This window comes from Oryx dammah, unplaced genomic scaffold (genome assembly GCF_014754425.2).
Source record: "Oryx dammah isolate SB20612 unplaced genomic scaffold, SCBI_Odam_1.1 HiC_scaffold_1, whole genome shotgun sequence".
Classification (NCBI taxonomy): domain Eukaryota; kingdom Metazoa; phylum Chordata; class Mammalia; order Artiodactyla; family Bovidae; genus Oryx; species Oryx dammah.
The window spans coordinates 79,537,098-79,557,253 of NW_024070185.1; the positions used below are offsets into that span (position 1 = coordinate 79,537,098).

Consider the following 20,156-nt stretch of genomic DNA (forward strand, 5'->3'; position numbering starts at 1 on the left):
ACATAGGAGAACTGATGTGGTAACTCCGAGTTCAATGTGCAGATTGCTTGGGTTTATAACCTAGCTCAGTTGCTTGCTGGCTAGAGACCTTGGGCAGATGACCTCATCTATTGATCCTCTGGGCTTCCCTGATAGCTCAGTTGGTAAAGAATCCACCTGCAATGTAGGAGACACCAGTTTGATTCCTGGGTCAGGAAGATCTGCTGGAGAAGGGATAGGTTACCCACTCCAGTTCTCTTGGGATTCCCTTGTGGCTCAGCTGGTAAAGAATCTACCTGTAATGCAGGAGACCTGGGTCAATCCCTGGATTGGGAAGATCCCCCTGGAGACGGGAAAGGCTACCCACTCCAGTATTCTGACCTGGAGATTTCCATGGACTGTATAGTCCATGGGGTCACAGAGTCAGACATGATTGAGCAAACTTCACTTCACTTTACTCAGTCCTCTATCTCATAATCTGTGAAATGGGTTATTCACAGTACCTAATTCATAAAGTCATTGTGAAGATTAAATGAATTATCTAATGTTATAGGCATTAGCTATTATTATTACTATTATTTGGCACAAAACAATGAAGACTTTTTTTAAGAAAAAGGATGAATATGTTTATTTCTTCTCTATCCATTCAGAATATATTTTGACCCTGTAGCATTATTGATTTAGCATTTTGGTTAAGTAGTGCATTACACAGCATTTGATGGTGAAAAGAGCCATACTTTTTATTTCTGTGACTAGGAATGTATGGTGAACAGTCAGAATGTGGTAACACTATGTGAGATAAAAGGTCCAGATAAAAGGCAATTCCATTTGGTGTGGGCAAGGCCCACACTTCATTTAGCAGTGTACTTCTTACATATCTCCAGGAACTCAGTCACATCTTCAGGAGACCCCAAGATGATGGGCACCTTCTGATGGATGTCAGTGGGAACAATGTCCAGCACAGCTTCCTTCCCAGTGGTAGCCATTCCTCCTGCCTTCTCTATGACATAGGCCATGGGGTTACACTCATACAGTAGTCTCAGCTGGAAAACAAGAGCAGCATCCTCACACCAGAACATATTACACAGAAAAGAGATTTGTTCCATAGCAAAGTAGTGCAGAGCCGATCCAAGGTAACTGATACTTTCCCTTACCTTCCGTGAGGTTGTAAAAGCTCCCCCATGAGGTTGTGTCTAAGACTGAATGGTTAATTTAATCATTTGGTTAAGTTAAGCCATCCATCAAGAGCCAGCAACAGATTGCCTGATGCATGTGAGGCAGACCACCTGGACTCAGGACTGAATGACATTTTGGCAGAACCGATGGTTCCCTTCTCTTTACAGCCCGGAGACTGGACCTAATGAGTGATTCTGTGTGTGTTTTGGATGGACCTTTGCCTATTCTAAAAGCGTTTAAAGTCCATGGCAGTGTCTGGCTGCAGACATCTGGAAAGCAGACAGGCTCCTCCAAACAGTATAATATTGTTTGCAACTCTGTACACATTCCTTTTACAATTCTCCTAAGGCTCGAGGGGTGGGATTTAGTATGCTATACATCTTGGCATTAACTTTTAAATATTAACTTTTTTATTGTATGCATTTTCATGCAGTCTGCCTACTGAGTAGACAGCTTTTTGCAGGTGTTTCCTGACTCTATTTCCATACAGGTGTCAGGGTCAGATCTCCAAAGCTGAAAATAAAAAGGGGGGAGGAACCTCAATATTTACATAAAGGAACAATTTTTTGAGGCATTAGAGAAAAGTGCTATAAAGCAGGCTACTCACATAGGTTGGGATGTCACAGGGGGCTATGATAAGAGTGGTGTTTTAAGTAAATAAGAACATCCTTAGTGAACTGGACGCCACATGCCATAAACAGAGATCTGATCATATCTGAAATACATCAATTTATAACTATCTTATGGGGATCGTTGTTCCTTCTCTCATATTAAAAAAAGGGGGGGTGGGGACAAAAGGGCACTACTTGAGAAGCAAACACACTGACCCTCTGTGTAGGAGAAAAGTGGGACATCCTTTCATTAGCATGAGCAAGCACAGCCCATCCCATGGCTTCCAGGAAGCCTGTAGGCACGAGACCAACGCATCAGTAACAGTTCACCTGAAAGCTCTAGGTGTCCCCAGAGATTCTTTCCTTCTCTAGAAAGGTATCATTTTCCAAGCAGCAAATGTCAGCTCACTAAGTTATTTCAATTTTTTGCCTTTTGAAAAAGCAATCAAAGAAAACCTCTGTGTGGGATACATATGTGATTTGCTGCCTTGGTAATGAGGTTGGACTGTTTCATTTCATTTTATGAATGGAATTCATTTTGTCCAAGCCAAACCACATACCCACTGGAAGCATTAAGCACTTTCAGTCCCCTCCGACCATAACATCTCTACTTATCTTTAGCAACAGAAGGGCTCTCGAGAGATCATTTTTACCTGATATCACCTGACGTTAACCAGGACAGCCTTTAATCTAGAAAAGAATATGCCATAGACATCCTTTGCACCCTACTGCAGAGCATAACAGCTTCCGTGACCCTTCTTTCTTCCTCAGTCAAATCCCCTGGGCTGCAAATGAAATCTACTGCTGCTCCACCACTCTTAGGGGATTTATTTACCTTTCCACTGGGGCTTTTCTTGTTAGCTGGATACATAAAGATCCCTCCATAGACTAGGGTGCGGTGTACATCGGCTACCATGGAGCCCACGTACCTGGCGCCATAGGGGGCTGAGTTGTCCTATAAGGTGAAGACCAGCAATAATTAGGGTTATAGAAAAGAGAGTTTTCTTTCTGTCCTCTATGCTTATTCGATTCAGCAATCAAACAGCACCTTTTTTGAGGTGTGTATTTAGTGATGAAAATCTGTTCCCAAGAAGCAGAAAGTGGGAATAATGGAGACAGCCTCTTACATCTCATAGTAGCTCAGCTTACCCAAGGAGGCCCCGAGGAGAATGGGGCAGATTCGGGCTCTGGGGTGGGGCAGGCATTTAGCAGGATCTGGCGGGAAGAAGGATTCTGTGGAGCTGAGCAGCAGGGACAAGGGTGAGATTTGCATCTCACAGGAGCAGGAACTGCTCAGGCAAAGGAGAAGCTGTCTGCCTTGGGCCCGGGGAGAAGCCTGGTGCCGCTGGGGCAGAAGGCATCTCTAGGGAGAGGTGGAAGGAGAGATGATAAAGCTGGAGAGAGAGCCTGGGAGTCAGCTCCAAGGGCCCCAAGTGCCATTTGGGCTTCGTCCACAGAACACAGCAGCCTCTAGTGGTGTTAAGCTAGAATAGGACAAAATTGGATTTTCCCACATAGGACCAGCCATTTCTTCTCTTCGTTTTCAGTGATTTGTAACCTCTTTAGATAGCTACCACAGTGGATGCTTAATCTAGAGATGACACAGAAATCCATCCAGTACTGCGGGGCTGGGGCCTGGGGTGCGAGAATCACGTTTGTACCAACTGAGATCACGGACCCCAGTAGTGAACGTGTTTTATTGCCACAACGTCATTCACCTGGCTGACATGATCGTCCTGATTTTCTTCAGTCAAGAGAAAGTGACAAAGGGGTGATGTCCCAGGATGGGGTTTCCAGTCCCCAGAACCTGAGTGGGAACTGAACCACAGGGGTCAGTGCACAGTGGAGTCCACTTACTTCCACCCCATCCCCCAACTTTCCTCCCCAGGATAAATCATGAATCAACACATTTCTGAAAGCTCAGGGGCCATCCCCTCACTTACTGGGGGGAACTTCTTCCTCTGGACGTACTCGGTGAGGGCAGGATCAAAGTCCTTCGCATAGCCCTCATTGAGGCTGTAGGTGCTCCCTTTCTTTTTGATCTTCACATCCCTGTCCACCAGAATGAACTCTCCAATGGCCTGTGAAACAGAAAGGAAAGTGAAGAGGTGAGGATGTCTCCTCCAGGCCTACAGGAGAGGGTCGCAGATCAGGTTGGGGGAATGGGGGGCTCAAGGCCTGAGGTCACACCTGTGCTTCTGTACATGCTTCAGTACAAAGAGCTTGGATTTTGTTTTTTCAACTGAGGTGTAATTGACATAAGATTATGTTAGTCTCAGGTATATAACATAATGCTTCCATATTTGTGTATGTTGTGAAATGATTTACCAGCAAGAGAAATCCTTGGCCTGGGACAGGTGTGCCTTTGGGGGGGAAAAAAAAAAGATGAGACTAGAGCTAGGATATCAGGAGAAGAGATGGGCACCCAGTGTTCATGGCTGCTCTTATCTTAGCTTTCCTGTTTTTGTTTCTGTCTTGATGTCATTTTCCCCAAGTACCCTGAGTTTACCGCATGTATAACTTCCAATGCCTTTGCTCACTGATCTGAAGACTGCTTCTCAGAACTCAAGCTTCCGCAAAGTCCCAGCACTAAGCTGATGCCTTGAGGGCTTAGATTCTTCAATGTTAATGTTAAGTTGCTTCAGTCATGTCTGACTCTTTGAGATTCTTTGGACTGTAGCCTGCCAGGCTCCTCTGTCCATAGGATTCTCCAAGCAAGAATACTGGAGTGGGTTGCCATTTGGGAGATTTGAATTTGGGAAAACAGTGTTACATCCACTACTGGAGCTCTGGACTGTTTGGGGCTTCTCCATGTCCCTGATAAGAGAGTGATTGAGGCTCTACCCATCTGAGAAGGAAGTTGCTCCAGAGACAGGCGAGTTAAGAAGAGAGGCCCTCCCATGGACACATCTCTCCCTAGCCACTTATTCCCATAGCAAAGCTTGGTTCCTGCCAATATGGAGCACATTGGAACTAGAGAGGAAGGGACGGGGGGAGAGAGGAGTGTAGGGAGAGAAAAGAGATGAGAATTAACAGTGGTCACTGAAAGGTACCATCGTGGGTGATTTCTTTTTTTTTCCTTTATGATTTTTTTGGTGAAAGTCTAGAAAATGAAGCCATTGCACAAGTGCTCACTGACGCCATGCTTCACAGGCACCGCACCCTAGTACCTGGCCAAAGCATCCTACCCATGCAGGGGGTGAGTCTCTTGTACATGAAGAAAAGAGACTGAAAAGCCTTTCTTACTTTAAAGCTTGCTAGAGAGGCACATAAAGCTGTTGCAGTCTTTTTAGCGGAAACTGTCAGCCAAAATGAAATGATCAGAGGCTCGCCCCCCAACACCCACTCCGCAGGCATGGGGGGCAGAGGCTTTGTCAGTGATGGGGAGGGCAGCCAGCAGGAAGGAGGGCAGCCAGCCTGCATGGTTCTTCCAAACACTGAGTGTCCATTAGGTGTGAGGACAGCAAGAGACTATGAAACACACAGAAACTTACTCCCGGACAGAACATCTGCAATCTTGAAACAAGAAGAGATTTAGTGTTTCCATCAGTCAAAGGTAATAGAGAAGTCACCAGAAGAATGTCTGGGGAAGAGGTAAATGCCCAGCAAGAGGATAAATTCACAAACATCAGTGATTTCAGAAACCAATCCCTGGGGTCAGTGTGAACTTTGCTCTCGGTCTGCCACTGTTTTCCCCTGAAATAACGTCCTTTGGAGGCTTGAACTAATGCCATTTCCCTACCTTTGTTTATTTGTTAAGTACCAGTATGCCAAGGAGCCAAAGTCCAGTTGTGCAACAGTGCAGGGGACAAAGGCAGCCTGTGTTCCAATTTCTACGACCTGCCACCCACAAACCCTGAGGCCCCCCACCAGCAGCCTGCTCCTCACAGGATTCCAGTAGGTAATGGTACCTAGTGTTCAGTTTGTCAGCAAAATGCACCAAATAAATAAAGTGCTTCATTAAATGTTATCTGAGGACATTTCTAAAACTGAAAGGTTATTTATAAACTCAATTCTTTTTCCCTTGGGACACTGGACCCAAGGCATACCTACTGAAGATGATTCTATGGAGTCCATATCAAAGGTGGGTTTAATTGGGCAACATATTTAAAGAGAGTTCTTTGCCTGGATTATCTGCTCTGTTAAAACTGTCATCTAATAGAGTAAATAAACAACCCCAATTAATAGACATATGGAAGAAATTATCCTCAAATTAAAATTGCTAATGAATATTTTTCATGGCACCTTGGGCTCCTCTTCATGAGGGAGTTTCCTCTATAAGGTAGACTAAGAAATTATCTTCATTTCCTTATTTCCACTTCCTCGAGCTCATCAAAGTCTTTCAGAACCACAAGGGTTCACTGAAGGTTTGCATGCACTGAAGCTTGCATTTCATTTGATGTTGCAATGCACATCAAATGAATCTGGGAGCTAATTTTGAAGAAATGAGGCAGTCTACTGCTTCAGCTGGGACACCCATTCACCTCTGGAAAATAAACTGGTAATGGAGAGAGTGGGTGGCAAACAGACCATCTATGGGCCCCATCTGGTCTATAAACATGCTTTAGTTGGCTAGCACAGTGTTTTACACATCCAGAAGCCTAACATTTTCTAAAAATCCAGTGTTTCTTGAAACACTGGAAGCCGTGGAAGAGTGAGCCGCTATTCCCAAGGAGTAACAACCACTGTACCTCCCCAGTTCCCTGTGCCCCCCACTGCCCATCACAGCACCCGCCATCCTGCCCCAGCACACTCCACTCATTTTGTGGCCTGTCCAGCCCAGCAGGCATCTGAGTCAGCTCAGTAATGTCTGCCCTAAAGAATTTATTGTGAAACCAAGACTCCCTCTTGTGCTCTGGACAGACACCATTTGTCCCCTCAGATGTACACATATGGTCCATCCATCTCTCTATCCCGCTTCCCCACCCCATCATCTCTGTCCCTCCATGGGCCTCATCTTCCAGCTTTAGGAACTGACTCCCACTGCCACACACACAACAGGCACTCACAGCCACCAGCCAAGCACCTAACTTCGCCCCCTACTCCAGGATCTCTCACCGGGTCCAGCATGAAGCAGTTGACTCCATTCACCATGGCCAGGACCAACATGGTGGCACTGCCATAGAGCGCATAGCCAGCAGCCACCAGGTTCCGGCCTGGCTGCAGAGCGTCCTTCTCAGAAGGGTCATCTTTTGAAATCTAGGACAAGAAAGAAAACAAAACACATTTTTGTTTTGTTCTGTTTTGTGGTTCTTTTTGCAGTTCCTGCCTTAGCAAGATGCATTATCAAGGTGCTCTCCTAATGAAATAGGGCATCTTCCTAGATGGGGGGTGGGCGGGGGCAGGGAGGAACGCTTCCTCCACACACCAGTCATATCCTGATTATATTACTACAGCGACCTTCCCACCAAAACCCAAATTTCCTGCATCTGGATCCATCGTTCCAATCTGAGTCCTCCTTCAATCTTACTAATTTGATATTCCTTCATTTCTCCATTATCACTCTCAAAAAAAGAGCATGCCTCCATGCCAGCGCCCACTAATTTAATCTTATTACAGGCATCAATGTCTTTCCCTTGCCCACTCTATCTTTATTTAAACAAATTAAAACTGGGCTGCACGGCTACCAGTCTGGCAAGGAAATCAATTTCCTGAGCTCCTGCCAGTTGTGGCACATACTCCAGTGAGCAACATGCTCCATAGTCACACAAAGAAATTCTCAGAAATACAGACACTATCTCTCCAGGGCCATTACCATGCAGGACAATGCTCTCCATGGTTTTAATCATGACCCACAGTGAAAAATACATTTTATAGCACAAACCAGTACCAACACAACTACAAAAATTTAACAAAACAATACTTACACTTAGAAGATCACATCTACTCTAATCTCCTTTGTTTTTCATTAAAAACACAGCCCACTGGGTCAATGCCTCAGTTTGTTCCCTAATACTAAGGAAAGGAACAACTTAAGGGCATGGCTCCTAAGCAGTAGTCACTAATAATTATCTTCTTAACAACTGGCCTTTATGGTCCTCAAAACAGCCTCAAACAAATCTTTCTGCTTGAAAACTCTCTACTTGAATTTAAACAGAAATGAAAATGAACAGTTTCTGCAAATTTCATTTATTCCTTTCCCAGCCACAGATTCTAAGGCCTGAGAATAAATAAGGGAACTCACATCATGATACTGGAGATGGAGGTCACCTCAGCAAACACATTCCTGGTAATTTTTCCTATAACTTTTGAATGTGTGACCCAGAGTCCATGTACCTCAGAATCACTTGAGATGTTTATTTAAAATGCAATTCTGGGCCTGTGACCTAAACTTTACAAAGTCAGATTTTCTAAGGTGGGCCCTGGGAATCCGCATTTTACCTTGCACCATCGGTGACTCTCACATGGAAGCTTAAGAACTACTCATGTAAAAGGAAGAGTCACAAAAAAAAAATCCCCTCTTTCCTTTTCTTTCTCATATCTCCAAGCTTTGTGTTTAATAGTTTTCATCTAGAAGGTTGGTTGGTTTCTTGGCTGGTTGGGTTGGGCCAAGTTATTTGATTTAGTTTGGTTTGTATTCACAGGGTAGTACAGTGCAGCTAAACACAGACTAAACGCAGTATCAGATATTTAAGTTGTTTTCTCAAACTCCAAATTTTGCGAGTGCACAAGCTTGAAAGAGGAATCGACTTCCTTCAACACCAGTGATATACCAGGAAGAAAACAGGCAGGCTCTAAACATCTCCTCTATCATAACTACTTAACCCTGCAAGTGCAGCACAAAATAGAACAAAGTCAGTATGTAAACAGATAAGCTGACTGGAAGCCCCTGGAGGCTTGGAGTAGTCAGTTCTTTATCAAGAAAAGTCCCTCAGAGAGTCACCTCATCCAGAATCATCCGTGTCTGCCTGTGGCACAAGAAAGAACAAGCTTGTATTTCCCAGATGGTCCATTGGTTAAGAATCTGTCTGCCAATGAAGGGGCTATGGGTTCAATTCCTGGTTCGGGAAGAGTCCATATGCCTCAGAGCAACTAAGCCCATGTGTAACAAGAGAAATCACGGCAATGAGAAGCAAAAGCACCACAACTAGAGAGTAGCCTCTACTTGCTGCAACTAGAGAGAGCCCTCTTGCAACAGTGAAGACCCAGCACAGTCAAACATTTTTTTTTTTAATTTTTTTAAAGAATGAACCACTTTTCCCTGAAATACTGTCACCAAATAATCTCAACCCTTCAACTTCCTTGTGTGGAATAAGAAATGGTAACATTATCTAGTGATGCTTTCTAAGGGCCACTTGACTTCACATTCCAGGATGTCTGGCTCTAGGTGAGTGATCACACCATCATGATTATCTGGGTTGTGAAGATCTTTTTTGTACAGTTCTTCTGTGTATTGTTGCCACCTCTTCTTAAAATCTTTTGCGTCTGTTTGGTCCATACAATTTCTGTCCTTTATCGAGCCCATCTTGGCATGAAATGTTCCCTTGGTATAGTGGAGGTGATGGAATTCCAGTTGAGCTATTTCAAATCCTGAAAAGTGATGCTGTGAAAGTGCTGCACTCAATAAGTCAGCAAATTGGGAAAACTCAGCAGTGGCCACAGGACTGGAAAAGGTCAGTTTTCATTCCAATCCCAAAGAAAGGCAATGCCAAAGAAGGCTCAAACTACCGCACAATTCCACTCATCTCACACGCTAGTAAAGTAATGCTCAAAATTCTCCAAGCCAGGCTTCAGCAATACGTGAACCATGAACTTCCAGAGGTTCAGGCTGGTTTTAGAAAAGGCAGAGGAACCATAGATCAAATTGCCAACATCTGCTGGATCACTGAAAAAGCAAGAGAGTTCCAGAAAAACATCTATTTCTGCTTTATTGACTATGCCAAAGCCTTTGACTGTGTGGATCACAAGAAACTGTGGAAAATTCTTCAAGAGATGGGCATACCAGACCACCTGACCTGCCTCTTGAGAAACCTATATGCAGGTCAGGAAGCAACAGTTAGAACTGGACATGGAACAACAGACTGGTTCCAAATAGGAAAAGGAGTATGTCAAGGCTGTATATTGTCACCCTGCTTATTTAACTTATATGCAGAGTACATCATGACAAACGCTGGGCTGGAAGAAGCACAAGCTGGAGTCAAGATTGCTGGGAGAAATCTCAATAACCTCAGATATGCAGGTGACACCATCCTTATGGCAGAAAGTGAAGAGGAACTCAAAAGCCTCTTGATAAAAGTGAAAGAGGAGAGTGAAAAAGTTGGCTTAAAGCTCAACATTCAGAAAACGAAGATCATGGCATCCGGTCCCATGACTTCATGGCAAATAGATGGGGAAACAGTGGAAACAGTGTCAGACTTTATTGTTTTGGGCTCCAAAATCACTGCAGATGGTGACTGCAGCCATGAAATTAAAAGACGCTTACTCCTTGGAAGGAAAGTTATGACCAACCTAGACAGCATATTAAAAAGCAGTGACATTACTTTGCCAACAAAGGTCTGTCTGGTCAAGGCTATGGTTTTTCCTGTGGTCATGTATGGATGTGAAGAAAGCTGAGCGCCAAAGAATTGATGCTTTTGAACTGTGGTGTTGGAGAAGATTCTTGAGAGTCCCCTGGACTGCAAGGAGATCCAACCAGTCCATCCTAAAGGAGATCAGTCCTGGGTGTTCATTGGAAGGACTGATGCTAAAGCTGAAACTCTAATACTTTGGCCACCTCATGCGAACAGTTGACTCATTGGAAAAGACTCTGATGCTGGGAAGGATTGGGGGCAGGAGGAGAAGGGGACGACAGAGGATGAGATGGCTGGATGGCATCAACAACTCGATAGACATGACTTTGAGTAAACTCCGGGAGCTGGTGATGTACAGGGAGGCCTGGTGTGCTATGAGTCATTGGGTTGCAAAGAGTCAGACACGACTGAGCAACTGAACTGAACTGAACTGAACATTATCTATGATCCATATGCTCAAAAGAAATACAAAGTAATTCCATCTAGTCATGGAGGTGGAGGAATTTTTTTCTAGCCCAAACCCCTTTCTAATGCCCAACCTCCTCCAAACCCCCAACAATGAATACCTTTGTTCAAAAAGAAACTATTACAGTCTCATGTGGATGCTCACAGACCAATGTGCATAAAGCTTGGTAAAAATTAGAAAGCCTCGGACCCTACCTTTTTCTGCTTATCATAGGCCACCACCCACTGCAGGTATTGCTTTGTTTTAACCCATGCTACTCCATATAGAGCATAAAAGACACCATGGATTCTGGAGACTTGAGGTGGTGGAGGAGAATGTCAGGCACAAGTGGTGTGGGGCTGTCATGTCAACAGATAGTCTTCCCACAGAGGGACAACCCAACCCTCCCTAGAAGTTCTCACAGGGCATTTGGCAGCATCTCCAGTAACTCAGCCAATATTACTCACTACTGTACCAACCTAGTGCACAAAAAATATATATAAAAGGAGGTCCCTGCTCTCAAGGGGTGTATAATGTGGGATGAACATCAGCTGATTTTGCCTGGCCAGCATGCTTCACTCTTCTGCTGACAACTGAACTTTAATCTTCCTTAAGATACTGTCCCCCTCACTCTTAGCTCCAATGGTGGGCACATGACCCTGACTTGACCAGTCAGATCACTGCATGCCTAAGGCCACAGTGACTGCTTGAGAGATGGACTCATGACTTAAGTCAAGCCAAGCAGGGCTGATGAGGTGAAATCCCTGTTGAAATTGTTGGACAAGAGTCTTCCTTCTTCTTTTACTTATCTATTTATCTTTTGGTTGTGATGGGTCTTCATTGCCACATGCGGGCTTTCTCTAGTTGCAACAAGTGGAGGCTACTCTTCCTTTGTGGTGAGTGGGCTTCTCATTGCAGTGGCTTCTCTTGTTGAGGAGCACAGGCTCTAGGTGCACAGGCCTCAGTAGCTGCAGCATGTAGGTTCAGTGCAGTGGGTTCTAGGGCATCTGGGTTCCAGCGTGCAGGCTTAGTAGTTGTGGCACATGGCCTTAGTTGCCCTATACATGTGGAATCTTCTGGGACCAGGGATAGAACCCATGTCCCCTGCAATGGCACGTGAATTCTTAACCACTGGACCATCAGGGAAGTCTAAGTTTTGCATCTTCTGTTTGAGTCACTGAAAGGATCGAATGTAAGCCCAGACCTACTGGGAGCCATTCTTCTACCAGAAAGGAGGGAGCTATAGAGATAGAGAGAAAGTGTCCTGTTATGTGAGTGTCTGAGTCCTTAAAGACAGCTGTACTACCCAGTGGACTTTCTAGTTACATACACCAATCATTTTCCATTCCTTTCCCTCCTTCCTTTCTTTCCTTAAGTTGGTTTGAATTGTGAAACTGTGTGTTGAATATTAATAGAAAAAACAAGTAATATTAATGGCTACTATTTATTGAGCACTTTTTATGTGCCAGGCACTATTTTCGTTGCTGTTATGCTTAATTTTCAATATCTTCTCCTTATGGATAAGGAAACAAGAGGTTATATTGCCCAAGGTCCCACAAACCTAGTAAGTGTCAATGTCAGAAAGCCATATTCCATATGGCTATTAAGTTTTTCTGTGTCCAGTTAAGGAAAGTGAATTGGATTCTGAAGCTGCTAGAGCACTTCTGAAACTCTCCTTTTAGTTTTGGGGACTGGATATTTTTAATGGATATTAAAAATTAGAATGTATCCAATAGAGGGTAAGCACACTAGAGAGAGGTCGAAAAATCATCTCACATGAAAGATATTTAACTTAAGATTTAAAAGAAAGGGCTTTCCACGTGGTGCTAGTGGTAAAGAACCCTCCTGCCAATACAGGAGACTTAAAGAGACTTGGGTTTGATCCCTGGGTCAGGAAGATCCCCTGGAGAAGGAAATGGCAACCCACTCCAGTATTCTTGCCTGGAGAATTCCATGGGCAGAGGACCCTGATGGGCTACAGTCCATGGGGTCGCAGAGAGTCGGACACGACTTAGCGACTTCAATTTCACTTTCACTTTCACTTTCTCCTGCTTTATGCAGAGCTGGTTCTGGGCTGGAATTCAGCTTCCTGGTGCACCCACTCAGTGGCATAACATCAGTTGGTAACTGGAATCCAGCAACAGTGAGCTGGTCTTGCACACAAGATGCCTGGAAACAGGCTCCAAAGGGATCTCTTAGGGATCTCCTCCCTCCATGGGATTCTCTAGGCAAGAGTACTGGAGTGGGTTGCCATTTCCTTCACCAGGGGATCTTCCCGACCCAGGGATCAAACCCGGGTCTCCCACATTCCAGGCAGACGTTTTAACCTCTGAGCCAGGAGAGGTCTCCTTTAAAACATCAGACATTTCAGTATTTATGCCCTGTAAGCTCTCAAATGACTTCAAACAATCAATAAGGCTTTTGAAAACGGAAATGATTTAAAGGCAATGTGACACTCATCATCTCTCTCAGTCTTTAAGAGAGTCACTTCAGGTTTATTGAGAAGAGTGTGGAGATGCATTGTTGAGTTCTTCCAGCATTTGTAATTCAAGCTGCTGTTGCAAGCTGTTTTTATTTTTTTCAGTTGATATTTTTTTCAGTTGATTCAGTGTCAGTTTCCCAATATTTTTTTTCCTTAAAAGAGTCTTTATTGGGAGAGGGGGCTTGAGGCAGAAACTGGGGCTGGCAAATGTTAATGCTGCTTTAGCTTTGGTTGAGTCATTAACCAAAAGTCTACCTCTATATAAAGAATTTTGCTACAAAGCTCTCTTGTATACTATAATATTTAGATCTGCTAACTTGCAGGTAAAATTACATGCCTGCATATGTATACCAAGAATGGAATATTTCATGGTATGACTTGAAAGATAGATTAATTCCCGCCTTTGTTTTTCTAGTATGAGTATTAGAACCTTCAATTACTTAAACTGCCTCCCAGCCAAGACAAATGCAAAATTTATTTCAGTAACAAAAGAAAACTGTCCCATGGTGGTCCTACTTTCCATGTTTGAAAGGAGATTATGTGCAATACTAGACAGCAAGTCACTTTGAAAAGTAAAGCACAAATTGCAGTCTCAGTTCTTAAGTTATGGCCACTATATCTCAGAATGGGGGAGTTGGAGGAACCTTGGAGGTCAGCTGAATTAGCCGCCTCATCCATTAAGATGAAGGAAAGGGCTCAGCCTCAAAGGCATCTGTAAAGTTTTATTTCTAAAATAAACAAGAGGGCTGAAGACAAGATGACACATTTTAGATTTCATCGTGTTTTATGATGGACTCACAGGTATTTATCTATTTTTCACTTGTCTGTATATTTGAACTCTCTTCCACCAACATCCATCCCCTAGCCCTCCACGCACAGACTTAAAGAGAAGCTTTAGAGGTAGAGTTCCTGCACAGGTCATGTGAGTAGAAGAGACACAGGGCAGAAATCTGGATCCCCATGCTGTACCAGTGTGCTTTCTGTAATTTATAGCAAAGGAGTTTAGGGTCAGCAAACTCCTCCCATAAACCAACAAAGAGTAAATATTCTAGGCTTTACTGTCACAGTCCTTATCACAACCACTTAACCCTGCCTGTGTAGTGCAAAATCAGCCAAAGGCAACATGTAAACAAGCGAGCTGACCATATGCCATTAAAACTTTATTTATGGAGACTGAAAATTAAGCTTCATATAAATGTCACAGGTCATGAAATATTATTCTTTTAATTTTCTTTTTAGCCATTCAAAAATGCCAAAGAGTTATTTTTTGTTCACAGGCCATAGTAATCAGGCAATGGGCTGGATTTGGCCGGGGGAGACCATAGTTTGCAGACTTGATTTAGAAAATTTAAAGGATAGTTTTGATATAATCCTTACTGTTGTCACACTCTCATAATTCTCAATTCACATGGTTATCAGTACTACAGCTATGCACCATCTCTTCCCACCTACCTCTTACTACATTTTCTTTTAACAACTTAATAGATTTTCACTATGCAGTTAATGCTGGAAAAAGTCATAACTTGAGAAATAAGGGTTTTTCTTTTCTGGTGGCTCAGATGGTAAAGAATCTGTCTGTGATGTGGGAGACTTGTGTTTGATCCCTGGGTTGGGAAGATCCCCTGGAGAAGGGAATGGCTTACTCCAGTATTCTTGCCTGGAGAATTCCACAGACAGAGGAGTCTGGCAGGCTACAGTCCATGGGGTCACAAAGAGTTGGACACAACTGAGTGACTAACACTTTCACTTTGGGGCTTCCCTGGTTACTCAGCTGGTAAAGAATCTGCCTGCAATGCAGGAGACCTTGGTTCAATTCCTGGGTCAGAAAGATCCACTGAAGAAGGGATAGGCTACCCCCACTACATCAAGCCTCATGGGGTTTCATGATGTACAGTCTGACTGTGCCATCAACAGTGAAACAGGACTAGATGTTCAACCTTAACTCTACTTTTGATCCCAAACCAGCTGCTTGATCCATTACATTTTACCTTTTTGTAGATGCCAAAGATGGTTCCAATGGACACAAGGCAGTCGATGTTGGATGATCCATCAAGGGGATCAAAACAGACCACATATTTACCCTGAACAAAAAAGAAAGAAAATATTAATACAACTTTGCTTTAAAAATGAATACACTGTAACAAAACAGAGAATATACACTAAGAGGTTAAAAGAAGAAATCTAAGGGGAAATTCAAGAAATATGTTTATACTCTATCAGGGAAGGTATGAGATGATACATAGAGTGAAAACAATAACAAATATATATCAAAAGATCATTAGGAAGAGAAACACAGAATAGGAGGCATACATGAAGGTGAGAAATACAAATATTAAGTAATAATTTATTATATCATTGATTTGAATGAATCATCATTCTGGTTTGAGTTTCCTGTCAGTCAAGGAAGAAGAGAAACAAGATTAGTCACTTCATTCTCTTTATTCATAAGGGAAATGTTAGTTGCTCAGTCGTGTCTGACTCTTTGTGACCCCATGGACCGTAGCTTGCCAGGCTCCTCTATTCATCCATGGAATTCTCCAAGCAAGAATACTGGAGTGGGTACCGATTCTTTTCTCCAGGGGATCTTCCCAGCCCAGGGATCAAAACCATGTCTCCCACATTGCAGAGATTCTTTACTGTTTGAGCCACAAATGTTATAATTTAGGTGAAATAAAGTCAACATTAAGGTCTATAAGAAAATTTTCATGTAGTTCCTACAGACCACACTTGGGGTTACAATGCAGAGTTCTCACCCATATTCCTATTATAATTCCCAAAGGAAATAACCCTCAACTGTAGCGGAACTACCAAAGATTCATTCTATGGACAGGATTTTCAGGGGTACTCTGGAGCTGACTGGTATTGGTTCTCAAGAGCCAATTGTGCACGTCTCTTCCCAACTTTATTTTCAGTGATGTCATGTTGATAACTTAAAATCAATTATGGGACACTACTTCACAGTTTCAAGTGACAAGTGCTACAAATTAAAGATTTTTTTTTTCTTATAGACAGACAGTTTACCAGTATATCACTGGAAATTTTCCATCTCCAGGTTAGCCACTTTAATATGTGGTTTTTAAATTTTTGCATCAAATTATTAAGGCAATTCTCTGATTCCCTGGCTTCTTGCTCTTAACAAATCCTCCTGGACAATGCAGGAGAAACTGTCATCAGGAAAACAGGAGTATGCTTATCACTACAGTACATTGTAATCAGAGAAGTTGGGCACAGAGAATATTAAACAGCAAGTTCAATCCTAAAATGAACATGCCCCAAACTGACAAGTACCTTTAGAAACACAGCAGAGAACAATATGAACTTCAGTAGTATTTTAGGAATGACATAAAGCAATCAAATCGGATGTGACTCTCCATTCCTCTTATAAAGGTCAGATTGGATATCAGGCAGTATCTTTAAATTGACCTCCTGTTGCTTTTTTCTCATCATACTCCTTCATGTCCTCAATTCATCTCAAACCGGGAAAGATAGTAAGCCATATAACTGCATTTTTCTACTCAAAAGGTATTATTAGTATTATGTGATTGTTGTTCAATAAAACCTGGATATACCCTTTCATTCACCTTTTCAACAATAATCTATTGTTGATCCCCTACAATGTATCAGGTATTGTGCCAGATGCTGGGATACAGAGAAGAATAGAAATTATTCTCTGCCCTCAAGAAGCAATCAGATTGGAGTGGAGCAGGACCCTATAGGGTTTCTTAGGAGAGATCCTCTCCCCCACCCCTATGTCCTCTGCCTGCCTTTTGTCTGTAGAAAAACACTTTGGCCAAAGAATAAATTCAATCATAGAAGTGACAAAATTCGAAAACAAAAGAAAACAATCAAGGAAGACCAAATAATAGTTTAGTCATTAAACAAAGTCAAGAACCTTCATTTCTTTCTTCTGAGCCATATCCCTTGAGCTGTTTTGCAGATGCTGAATCCCCCACCAGGTAGAAGAAGTTACCTACATGAAAACCAGGCTAACCATTAAGCTTACACAATTATTTTTAAGAACTAGCTTCAAGGAGATGGGAACAAACTGACCCTGGAGTTGAAGACTAGCTGTATTTAGAACAATCAAGGTGACACTGATCAGACCACTACATGGCCAGTTTCAAGACTGTCAGAGCCAATGCGCTATTCTGCATACAGCTCCTTCCCTCTGCCGATAACCCCCTGAAACTCCCGTCTAAAAACTCTTGCCCCTAGATCAGCAGCAGGGAGTTTGTTCTTTGAGACATGAGTCCACCTTCTCCCCAACATTACTGGTTTCCTCAATAAAGCTATCTTTCCTTTTACCCAACACTTGTCTCTCAGTGGGCTTCCCTTGTCTCTCAGCTGGGAAAGACTCTGCCTGCAATGCAGGAGACCTGGGTTCTATCCTTGGGTTGGGAAGCTCTCCTGGAGAAGGGAAAGGCTACCCACTCCAGTATTCTGGCCTAGAGAATTCAGGCCTAGTTCTCTGGTCCAGAGAACTATACGGTCCATGGGTTGCAAAGAGTCGGACACGACTGAGCAACTTTCACTTTCACTTTTTTTTCTCTCAGTATTTGATTCTTGAGCAACCTAAGTTTGGTAACAAGATTAATAAGATCCCAATGGATTCCAATGCATGAATCACTGATAGGAACTGCTAGCAGTTTAGATTGGGATGTAGTTAACAGAAGACAGACTTTGTAGAGCTTTGAACATGACAATTAAAAGAAGTGGAGATAAATATGAGTATATTTGAGTCTCTCCCATGAATGAGCACATAGGAGAGATGATAACAGAATGGACTGTGGTGAAAGTGCAGACAGGAGAGGACAGTCTGAGATATGGCAGTGAGGAGGAATCTGTGAAATGATGACTGGTGGTTCAGGAGGGATCTAGGGTAAGTCTTAAGAATCCAGCTTGGTTGAACAAGTGGAGTCATTGATGAAGCCAGAAAGAAAAATGATTACATTAAAACCCTCAGCAGCACGGGAGCAGACTCACCCTTTTCTCAGGTTCTACTATGATGGCATGTTTGTCTTCTTCTGACACAAGAACACAGGTGGCAAAAGATGACTTTAACACATTAACAACCAGATCATTGGAGAGGACATCCAGCTTCTTCACTTGATCTCCCGTCACATTCGTAGTGCCAGCAATTCCATAGCTAGAGGCAAAAAAAGCCACAAAAAGATAAGCCATGAACACCAGAATGTTAATGCTTCTATAAAGTCACTAAAAGAGAGCATTTGGTATGATTTAGAAGAAATGAAAGGAGACGCATGGTTTGGGAGAAACAGAATGAGAAGGATGGCCATCTATCTGGAATGGCTTCTGAAAGGAAGGCAATATTGTCACTCACTCACCTGTCCAATGCCTAGCATGATAACCAGCACAGCTTTGTGGTTAAACCCGTGTTTCTTAGCCTTTTTTTCATTATGGCCTAAGGAGGCTTATTTTTTTTTTCTCTAACACACTCCCCCAGGAAAACTTAATATTACAGATACAGTGTGTCTATTTATGCACTATATGTCCATATGTTTCATACCTAAAATGACTGTTTTTTTCACCACCACCAATAACCAATTTTTACCCCTGAATGCATGAGTTAATGTACAATGAGTTAGGTGAGAGACAAAGCAAGTAAAGAAACCTTCTCTGTGGGAGGGAGCCTGAGATGGGAACTAAGCCAAGGGATCTACGGTTTTATAGCTGACAAGATCCTAAAAGAAAATAAATATTGACAGATCCCACCACCTCATTTTATAGAGGAAGCTCACTCTAAGACACCTTCTCTAAACTGGAGCAGCAGAGCAGAGGTGAGAAGCTCACTTTGATTTCCAGGCCAGGCCCCTACTGGTGGTACCTCACAACCTCCAGCAGGAGTCCGAGGGGGTGGAGGGAGTGGGAAGTCCGGAGTCCTTACTTTATTTGCAAGGTACCTGCAAATCAGTAATTGTGGAATTCCCAGAAACCAAAGAGTTGGTCCAAAGTAGAGCCTAGTTTGTTAGAATGAGGGAAGAAAAGGGTTGTCATAGCCTGGGGTTGAACAGGAACATTGAAAGGAGGGGAAATGTTTTTGAGGAAGAACGCACAGAACATGAGAAGAGGCTGGATGTGGAGAGGGAACGCGTAAGAGCACTGAAGATAATGCCAAACAGCTGAGAGTGGGTGTTACGGGGCACCCTGGCTGAGATTGCTGGGAGCACTTATCTGGGGACTGACTGTCATGGTATTCACTGCTTCAACTCTTGAAGATGCATTTTCTCTACACATAACTTGGAAGACTCCGGCTGGCCAAAACTGAGCCAGCACCCAAATGGCTCATCTGGCCTGACTCTCTCCAGGAAGTAACTCCAGTTATTACCGAGCCCATTCTCCAGTGTCGTCTCTTTCAGCATCATTCTCCTGCCCACCTGGAAACATCATCTCATCCCTCCAGCCCTCTTCTGAGCCCTTTTCTTTTCATTATGTCACTCCTATTTCATGAATGAAGACCAAGGGATCTATCAGACTTGCAGCTGAGGTTTTGCTTCTCCTTCCACACAATCTCTTTTTCACTTCAATTGTGAGGCTGATGTTGGTGAAGAAGGAAGGCAGCCAGATTCTGAGTTGAACTAGGGCCTGGCTGGACCCAGCCACTCATTGGCCTCCATCTCCCTCAACAGCCCTACTGGCACCAATTGGCTCTCTTTCCTAGCCTGACATTTCCACCATTCAAATCATCACTAATTCAAAAGGGCAAACAACATTGATGGAAAAGAATATGGGCTTCCTGACAGAGACCTGGCTCAGCCCGCAGCTCTACAAACCCTTTGCTTTCTCTGAGCTCTCCTTTTCACTCATGAACATGGAGGGCAGTGATGCCTCATGGGGCTGTTGGAGGATTACACACATCACATATACACAAAGGGTTTAGCACAGCCCTTGACTCTCAATGTTAAATCCCTTGTTTGCCCACTAAAAGGAGCACT

The 20,156-nt window shown here is 43.3% G+C and overlaps 1 protein-coding gene across 1 annotated transcript in view; it reads right to left on the bottom strand.

Annotated features, from left to right (window-relative positions):
• Positions 1-586: 586 nt before the first annotated feature.
• Positions 587-20,156, bottom strand: part of LOC120867004 (fructose-1,6-bisphosphatase 1) — a 31,156-nt gene continuing 11,586 nt past the window's right edge. The window contains exons 2-7 of the mRNA XM_040245113.1: positions 18,187-18,349; positions 15,192-15,284; positions 6,825-6,965; positions 3,710-3,847; positions 2,602-2,721; positions 587-1,022 (exon numbers count right to left, since the gene is read on the bottom strand). Of these exons, the coding sequence (XP_040101047.1) occupies positions 831-1,022; positions 2,602-2,721; positions 3,710-3,847; positions 6,825-6,965; positions 15,192-15,284; positions 18,187-18,349 (847 nt within the window). The 3' untranslated portion in view covers positions 587-830. The remainder of the gene's footprint in view (positions 1,023-2,601; positions 2,722-3,709; positions 3,848-6,824; positions 6,966-15,191; positions 15,285-18,186; positions 18,350-20,156) is intronic.